Source organism: Taurulus bubalis (assembly GCF_910589615.1).
Source record: "Taurulus bubalis genome assembly, chromosome: 8".
NCBI classification, from domain to species: domain Eukaryota; kingdom Metazoa; phylum Chordata; class Actinopteri; order Perciformes; family Cottidae; genus Taurulus; species Taurulus bubalis.
In genome coordinates, this window is record NC_136596.1 from 12,685,111 (window position 1) to 12,695,276 (window position 10,166).

The window sequence follows — 10,166 nt, forward strand, 5'->3', positions numbered from 1 at the left end:
GTTAATGAAACAAAACTAAAAGACAGGACTTACTCAGCGGCTGAATCCTCGCTCCAGTGTTATGGTTTTAAAGTTGTTTATTCTCCTGACAGTGTGTATGACACATAACCCTGCTTTCAAAATGATCATAAGAGTTCATATTCATCTATCAACTATAATAGGCAGATGAAGCAAAGACCAAAAGTTAATTACAACAGTCAGAGCCAGAGGCAGCCTTGCTCTCTCATACACCATGTGAGAGCACTGTCAAATGATACTATGCACACTTTTCAAAGAAGTCATCTACTGTATATCTCAATCATGGAAAGCTTAAGTTGATGTCAAGTGAGTTTATAAAGAAAACACATTAACTAGCAATAATTAACTCACAGCCAGTCAGTTAACGTTTAAAGCACTCTGACTACCTCTATGTGTCATAAGGTTGTGAGTGAGGGTGTTGGTACCCTCACTACCAGCCCTTATGGTGAGTGGCAGAGCAGCTGGGGAATGATTTGTTGGGTAGAGGGTGTCAGTAGACACCACTTCAGTTCATCTTTTCTGATATGAAAACCCACCTGAGCCTTCAAGAACTAAATGCATTGTAGTTACCTAATGTATGCTTTATTTATTCTTGGATTCAATAGGAAATATAGAATTCTGATAAAAAACTGAATAAATACTTTGGTGTTGATAATCCGAAATACGAGCAGTTTACAGTTTCAAATTGTTATTGTTAATATGAAAATACTATTATTGTATAAGTAGATACTTATGAGAAGAAGAAAAAACATGTGACGAGATGATAGGTTGTATAACTGTTATGGATTATAGACACGGTGTCCAACACTAAAAGATAACATCATGCATAGGGGTGTAAATGTATGGCATTGCTAGAAATGAGCTGCTGAGTTCCCATTACTCTGGCATGGAAAAGGTTACCCTAACAACAATGAATGAAAAGCATGCACTTGAACCTGAGCTCCCCCAACCATGACAACAAACTCAAAAGAAAGAAATAGACATTTTAAGTTATACAGATACATTTTTGTTTCTGCCTTGGACTGATTGAGCTTTGCTTGACTTGCAAGAACAAATGTTGCTTTGATTAATGAACTCCAAACAACCACTAACACACATATGCACACACACACATGTGGCACACACACACCAAAGCTGAACTGAAGACCCTCTGTTGAAGCACAGCATGTGCTATATGAAACTGCCCTCTCTGTGGTGGTACTGTAAGGGTGACGTTAAAACTCAACCAGTTTCCTTTTTATTATATGTGTAAAAATGCAAAATGCCCTCTTTTTTTTCTTGGTTGTTGAACATGGGTCATCTTGACACTGAGATGATTAAAATGACTATTGGTTCCATATCTGTTTTTCGTGAGGATCAGATAAATGTATGATATTTCTGTTAGTTTGTCTGGGCTTTCTCCATGGCTGCCAATTAGAAACGATGTTTGCGCACTGGGGTGAATGCCAAGTTGGTCCACTCATAAAGCCTGTATTTCTCCATCTCTCTTTTTCTTACTGACACACACACACACACACACACACACACACACACACACACACACACACCTATGGGCCCATACAGAGAAAAAAAGAACACATATAACCCAATCTTTGACGGAGATGTTTATGTATCAAATTCAGGTGGTGCCCAGAAGACGGTCATTCATCTCTTTCATATTAACCCTATTAGCAGTCTCACTGACAGAGCACAATGGTATGGGTTGCCAGGATATTGCTGTTATTATTGCTGCACCTCTATTTTGAGACTCAATAACTCTCACCCACACTCTATGTAATGGGAGGGATGTTTATTTGTGAGAAATGAAGTGATGGTAACAGCAACCAAATTTTGATCAGTTTCATAAAGCAAAACAAACCTAAAAATTAACCATGCGAATGATCTGTTGCATTATATTATATTTCACCAGTGGAAAAAAAACAACACAAAGCATTCCAGTCTAGTTTTGTCCAACAATTTGATTCATTATTTTGATGAGAAACTCTCCATTATTGAAAGAAAGGTGTGCAAACAAGTTATCATAGATCATTTATTACTAATGATTATTATTACAATACTAAACACATGCACAAACATACACATGCAATTATACACATCCACACTGATACAAATCTGTGAGCAGACTATATTTGGAAGACTGTCTCAAAAATGAATCCACAGCATTTGAATGGTGCCATGTACACCTATGGCCACATACACACATAGGCATAAACACACACAATAACACACACTCCAACGTCAGCACATCAACGTCGTCAGACAATCCAAACAGAGCCTATTGCTAGGCAACCATACCATCCCAGTGCAGATGGCAGGGTCTGATCATGTTTATTTTACTCTAATCTGATGCACTTAAGTCCCATTGTCTACCCATGCCGTCTAAATGACGTTACTGGGAATATAGTCGGGTCTGTGTGTGTGTGTGTGTGTGTGTGTGTGTGTGTGTGTGTGTGTGTGTGTGTGTGTGTGTGTGCGTGTGTGTCTATGTGTGTGTCTGTCAGGGTGGACCAACTAATCACTTCTGTAAAACGGACTACACTTAAAACGGTCAGTGTGCTCAAACCCTGTATATACTTCCCATTATATTAACAACGTAAATTACATCATGGATAAACCAAACAGTCCTGGAGTCAAGGATGGCCTCATGTTCTCTATGTTGATTCTAAGCTATTCTTAGAAGAATGTCAAATCTTTTAATGAATTTCAAAATAATTTCAAACAAATCTGACAACATGATGGATTTATTTTTTTTCCACTTTCTTTCAGAGAAGATTTGGACTAATATGAGTCAGTCAGCACTGTATTTTAAGATATTCCCCCAAATCAGAAACCCACATAAACAGGAAGGGTGGATTGTCCTGCCATGACACGTGTGGGTTTTCCATGGTACAGCTCAATGATGCACTGAAGCTGTGGCTTCAGCGGTGGGTGGGTTGGCATGGACGAACTACTGTATAATATAGCAATGAAACAGAGCTAAACCAGTACACTGCTATCAACCCATTTCCGTCATTGGTGCATGTTTGCAGGATGAGCTGACCGAGTCATCAGGTCACTTCAGTCACTCCACATTCCAATTATCATAATCACCGGGATGAATTCACAGTCATTTACACACCCTTCTTTGATCTTTTCAACCTGTTCCACCTGACATACTGTGCTGCATACCATTTGAACATGTCACTTGCATAGAATTATTAAAGGACATTTGAAAACAATAATTGATTGTCACCATCCTTAACTACCACAAATATGACAAGATGGACCCTTTTTTTGGGGAAATTTGTTTTGTTTTGCAACTTTAATGATTGGATTCACTAGTCTCACTGTTCTTGGTATTGTGTTCTGCTTCAGCAGGCAGCCGTTTTCAGCAAAAAAGCTCAAAAACTTCACTCAATACTTCTTGCTCATAAAACATAGTTAAAGACACAGATGATATTTATATCAGGAGTTGGTAGATATCAAAACAGAGCTGGAAGAGAATGATAATTTGACTTACATTCGGCAGGTGGCCAGAGAAACTGATCATTTGCAAATGTTATTTGACCTAGTTCTAGTTAGCACCTGTGTGTCTGTATTTCTGTCAGTCAGCAGTGATAGTTTTTCAGGTCTGAAATAGGAAGGAGGGGGTCCAAAGGAAGATCTATTCATACAGCATGTCTACAGGAGCTGGTTTCCTGGTTGCCTCGTCAGAGAGCTCGTCTGTCGGTAGCAGCAGGCTGGAGGGGCTTTAGGCTCCTCATCCCCCGTGGTGAGGCTCCATCCCAGTAGGCTTAGCAACACAGGCCCAGGCAGCTGCCACAAGGCTGGATGGGCAGGGGATAAATTGCTCCACCAGAATAATGAATAAACACTCAAACAGACAGCCTGAAAGATATTCATGTTGTGGTGTTCACAGACACAACTACAGATACCTTCCACACCCACAAACGCATATTGTAGAACTAGTCCTGATGGATGAACTTGTATTGTGGCATGGTGTTTGACGATACGGGCTTAATCATGCCATGATGACTTCTCAGAGAGCGTGTGTTTATGTGGGATTTTATTAAAGTAAAACGTGGCACCACTAGGGGCTTTTGAAGGTCTCATTTCACTCTCATTAATACAATATTTCCATTGGGGGAATAGGATAATGAATGTTGCTCGACCACCATTATTACTAGACACAAATGCACATACACACATGCATACTTACACAGTCCAAATATTCATATCTGAGCACAGTTAATTTTGAGGTCTGTTCTCCCCAACTTTGTGTGCTCAGCTGTGCGTAACACCTAAGGGCCGACTATTGACAAGCATTGTGGCAGTACACAGCATGAGTGGCCCCGCGGCTGTGTACGGGACGAGAGCGTCGCACAGAACTATTGACTTAGGTAACAAGGAATAAATTACTGCTGTTGTTTGTCTCCATGTTTTTCTGTGCAAAGGGATGTTGTATTCCCATTCTTGAACAACCTTGTTTACTCTGCTCTTTACTTCCTCTGCTTTTCCAATCCTTTGCTTATTTCATGTATCACTTTTGACCAACCTTTCCCTCCTTCATTACTGTTCCAGTTAGTTATGTAATCTCAGTGTCCCTGTCATTTGGGACCTCATATTGACCATTCAGTCCTCCGCTGGCCCTCTCCAGCCAGTTTAGTTAGCTATCTCCCACCAGGCAGCTGGGAGGCATGAAACAACATGACATACTGAAAAATATTATTTTTATGAAGACTTTTTCTGTGTTTTACAATTGACGAGGCCATCGGCATTAACATGGCTGTCAGGTGGTACCTACCAAATTTGAGTTACATAACATGCCTTGTGTGTGGGTTCACAACAGTCTTGTCAGTTGATGTTATGTGACCAGTGTTGACTGCAAACCAGAAAAGACTTGAACTCATGGGATTTAATACATGCTTAGCCCTAAACTGACAAATAGCACACAATTCTTGCTGACCTGATTCTTCTTATCCTGTCATGATAAGGTGGGTCGGATAACAATACCTGTGCCTGAATATAAAAAATACTCACATGACCTGTGATAAACAAGACCAGTTTTTCTCTCTAAAAAACTATTTATCTATTGTATGTTGCTTTTGCACTATAATTCGATAAGAAGAAAGGAGGATAATGGTAGTGAGTATGTTTCACTTGTTTTCAATAAAGGCCTTTCTAGTTCTTCAAGCATTTTTATAGGAAATAATAAGTCCTTCTGTTTAAATACCTTTTTACTAAGGCGTAACCAGAAAGCAAGGCGTAACCAGAAAGCAAGGGTAACAAATACTTTACAGACACAGTTGGAAAAAACACTCTTGCTTCAGATGGACTGTAAAGAAAATTAAAACAAGTAATACATAAAAGTACAAATTTAATTATCCATTGAAGTCTGTCACATGCTATAGACGGTAGACTCCATGAGTCCATCCTGCTAACTGCCACTATTATATCACACCATGTCACTTTACCTTGCCATCTTTGCCTCTATATGCTCTTGTATATTGCTTTTTTTTTCATTTATAGATTCTATCATTTCAGTTGTATTAATGATATACCTCTTATCATATATTGCTTTTACTTTCTCTAAAAGTGTATCTTATCGGAGAAATTAGCCTGTACAATGAGCACAGAATGTTTATGATCTCCCACTGCGACATGAGTGTGGTCTGCGTTTTGTGTTCTACACACAGTATCCAGCCGAAATGGGGAGTTTCTCGAATCAGTCAGTCTACAGCCTTTAACCTTTTAGGCAACCCTTCTGTGTCATTTAGTGAAATCTGTTATATTATATATATACTGTCATTGCCCTGATACAAAATAATGCACCCACAGCCCCATCTGTTGGTGCACTTGTGAAGTGCAAAATTACGACCCGTACACAGCGGTTTTGTTGACAAACTTTACAGGTACAGCTGCTTGAAATAATAATTATGTCAGAAGGAATAATACAATATTCTACATTTTTATACATGTAAACATGTGTACGTATACTTTTTACTTTAGAAATATGTTGTTATATACTAATCTCCTTCTAACCTTGTAGATACAGAGATAGAAAAGCCATGAAAACAATGCTTCTCCCAAAAAAATACCTCTTTCTTTACAAAGCCTCAACCTGACCCTTACATGGGCCCTATTGACTCTTCTCTCTGGATGTCTTTTCAGAAAAACTCCAATACATGAAATTCACATTCATAGACGTAGTCCTATGACTGTGTGTATCGGATAATCTCACTCAAGTCATAGCCCGTCACTGCAAAGGCTTGACCATCGGCGTCACAGAACTTGGCGCCACAGATTTGCGTGTCCGTCACACACTCATTGTGCAAATGGGCAATCTAAAAGGAAATGAGGAAAACACATAGTCAGGGTCTGAGAGAGATAAAGTTAAATTGGGAGGAATCCAACATAAATTGTGCCTTGATTCTGAACCTATTAAGTAAACAAGTTTTGTAATCTGTTAAGTTCAGTTACCTCCACGATTTGGCTCTCTGGAGTCATTGTCAGGTGCCACACCCTGACCAGAGAGTCCTCAGCAGCAGACAGCAGCTAAATCAAAAGCAAAATAAAGTGGTGTGAGATATGCCCAAACATTTATTTGAGATACACTTAAACATGCTTTTGAGCTAAATAAACTCAACAATTGAACTTATTAGTATGATTATTATTATTTACCTAGAAAATCTAGGAATCTCTTCGTGTCATCTGTCTTTGTCACTTCAAATAATAAATGCCAACCAAATAAGCTTCAAAAATGTATTTGGTTGATACAACTCACCAGCCCAGAAAAAGGAGCAATGTCCAGTGAGTATATCCAGCGGGCGTGGGCGTTGACCTCAGCATGCAGGATTCCTGTCACTGCCTCATAGAGACAAATCTGGCCTGTGCCGTAACCGGCCACCACTGTACCTTTCCACAACTTCACAGATGAGCAGCTAATACTGAGAGCAGATGGAGGATGATGCCATAAGGGAATTAAGGAAAAAGATAATGGACATTAAATCAGAGCTAGGAGGGGAAATGATGAAGAAGCAAACGACAGTAGAACATAACACGGTGTAGAGTAGATAAGTACAACAATGCATGAAACGTAAGAGGAGTTTAAGATTGGTGATGACAACATTTTAACATAGGTTGCTCTGTAAGTATAGGCTAACATTGTACATCAAAACTGACAAAACTATAATACAAACAACGTCTTACTCAAAGCCAGGGATATGGTTGAGTAGCTTAAATTCCTCCCCAGACTTCCACACACAAAGGTTGCCCCCATCGTCTGCACTGACCAGATCAGCTATGCACACCTGAGGGGAGGGAGACAGCAACAGAGTGGAGTATATGTTATATATGTGTGTGTGTGTGTGTGTGTGTGTGTGTGTGTGTGTGTGTGTGTGTGTGTGTGTGTGTGTGTGTGTGTGTGTGTGTGTGTGTGTGTATGTATGTATGTATGTATATATATATATATATATATATATATATATATCCCCCATATCAAAAAAGGTTGAAATAGACAGACAGCAGACAATGCACACACTGAACCAGCAAATAAACGCCATACCTCGCCGCCATAGCATTCTGAGGCCATGTCAGTGATGGACTCCTTGTGCCCCTCCAGGACATCCGACAAGGTAATATTACTGCCTTTGCTGGGAACATCAAACACTAGAATTGCACCAGTTGAAACGCCTAGAGAGAGAGAGAGACAAAGCGACATGGACTGTTAAGTTTTGCCCTGTATTTTGAATATACGTAAATGTATTCCACTTACTACTTACCCACACATATATAACTCTCACTCACTGCTGATATTCCTCGAGCAAACACGGCTTGAGCTGGGACACAAAGAAGTTCTGTGAGTGCAATAGATTTGGCATGGAACTCTCAAATAATACGTTTCTCTCACACACAAATGTGTGATTACACAAATATAAACATGAACATGTGCGTAAATGTACAGGCAAAAAAAATAGCAGCATCTATGAGTACATCTGACAAAAAAAATGTTTATGTGATTGTGTAGATATAATTATGTAGGTGTAAATGCCAATAAATAATGTATTTCCTTATAATAATCAGGTCTCCCCACTGATGTTTTTAGTCATGTTTGTGTTATGAGGATGAATCAACAACACTGACATCTTGCTGGGAACAAGAGAGTAAACTTGTGTCATAATATATTGTATTGTATCACACTGTGTCATATGTTATTGTATTGCATTATTTAATGTATTGCATATTTTCATGGACGTTCATGGAAATAATTGAGACATGACATCTTTGAGTGTCTCGTTTTGCAGAAAATCTAGTTTATATACCACTTTACCTGTCTGTGTTTCTGGAATGTCGAGGGCATGCCAGTACACCATGATGGAGCCATCAGATTCATACATCTAAAACAATGAATTTATATCATATAAAAGTAAAAGGCTGCAAAAACACATACATGTATGTCATTTTTCACATTTAAAAAACACTCAATGACATAGTCCAGACATACAGGCTTGATACAAGCACTGCCACTATAAGTATAAAAGTTGCAGAACTAGCAGTGCTTCTTCCAAATGTGGAGAGTGCTGATGACTGCAGAGAAGAGCAGACAGACAAAAACTCACCTGGATGCCTTTCTGAGAGGCCACCACCAGCAGATCACGAGAGGGCAGAGTACAAAAAGCAGCCTGTTTCAAGAAAACACAGGATTTCTATTATTTGTATGATGCCTATAGAACAATGCAAAAGACAAAAACAACACAATGTTGACATTTTTTCTTGTATATGTGCCAAAATATATTATATATTATACGCTTTCTTAACTCTTTGTGATGTGGTACTTTTATTGTTTTAGCACTGTATTCAAACAGATCAGATTATAATTAACAGTGTGTTTACTTTTGCTTACTTCCAAGGAAGCGTGTCTGCAGATGTATTTGGGTCACATCATTTAGCCACTGACTTCACATATATTGTATATTATTAACTTTCTTATGGCACTATGTATCAATGGGGCATCCCTTCCTGACCTGCATGATGAGAGACGTGCTCGTGGCGACATTAGGCTCCTTGGACTGCAGCTGGCGGTGGGAATAGTTGAGGCCGTCCCAGGACGCGCTCACCATGTTGACCACGTTAGCGTGGACCACAGTGAAGTAGGTGAGGCGCCGAGAGGCGATGCGCAGCGCGCCCAGGTTGTTGTACAGCGCCGAGGCGCTGGTTTTGATCTGGATGCTCTTCTCTTTGTGATACATCGAGATACCTTCTCTTAGCAGCACAGCCTGTTGAAATTGCAGTAGGGGATCTTAAGAGAAGAAGATTAAGGTTGACACTCTCAAGGCCTGGTGAAATAAGATTAGCAGTGTAGCGAACTAAAATCACGTACCGTAACGATAAGTGCAGCATTAGCAGCAGGCTAACTGCAATAGCGTAGCGTTTCAGAGGACACCGTTAATTGTGTGTGACCAGTTTCACATACTCCTGCTTCTGACTACGTACTAGTTGTCCCAGCAGCCATCGGCGCTGTCACAGTCGACCATTAAGCTGCACTTAAAGGGGACAAAGCGCTGTTTTAGCTCTGGTTATTGACAAATTTACCTCCGCGTCGTCCACAGCCATAGAGACAACGCCACTTCTACGTAATACGTCATACTTTTGCGTCCTCTGTTGCTGAGCAACCGTAGACTACACGAAAAAAAGGACTACGAAGAAGAGTGTCTGGTAAAGTTGTAAACATACTTGAGATCCTAACATTGTAACAGTGGGGATTTGTTAGAAGTAGTTTAACCATGTTTAATTAACGTTCGCCTACCTCAATATAAACGATACAAATAGCTACCCAGTAATGTTAATGTTAACGGTCACGTGTATCGTGAGCTAACGCTAACAGACCCACCTGACACAAATAACGCTAATCTAAGAAACGCTAGATGTTTTATAACCTAATGTGATTCGTTTAGGTCAAATAGTCAAATAAATATGGGAAGATATTACATTTCACAATAACCACACATACTTGACATTATAAACCGCAACTCTGTCTTAGGTTAGCAAAGCTGAACACGTAATATGTTTTCATGTAGATTAGCGTTAATAAAACAAAATAATAACGCTACGCTAGAATGTGATAGTTTGTGATCCTACGGTGACTTCACTACGTAATGTTTTCTATTATG

At 39.6% G+C, this 10,166-nt stretch overlaps 1 protein-coding gene across 1 annotated transcript; it reads right to left on the reverse strand.

Moving 5' to 3' along the window:
• Window positions 1-5,902: 5,902 nt before the first annotated feature.
• wdr54 (WD repeat domain 54) lies at window positions 5,903-9,245 on the reverse strand (the record flags this gene model as incomplete). Its single annotated transcript, XM_079223016.1, has 9 exons — window positions 5,903-6,341; window positions 6,478-6,552; window positions 6,782-6,944; window positions 7,207-7,307; window positions 7,562-7,689; window positions 7,779-7,835; window positions 8,327-8,393; window positions 8,616-8,678; window positions 9,021-9,245. 9 exons carry the CDS (start codon window positions 9,243-9,245, stop codon window positions 6,210-6,212), a joined length of 1,011 nt encoding a protein of 336 aa, XP_079079142.1. The 3' UTR covers window positions 5,903-6,209.
• Between the last annotated feature and the right edge of the window lie 921 nt (window positions 9,246-10,166).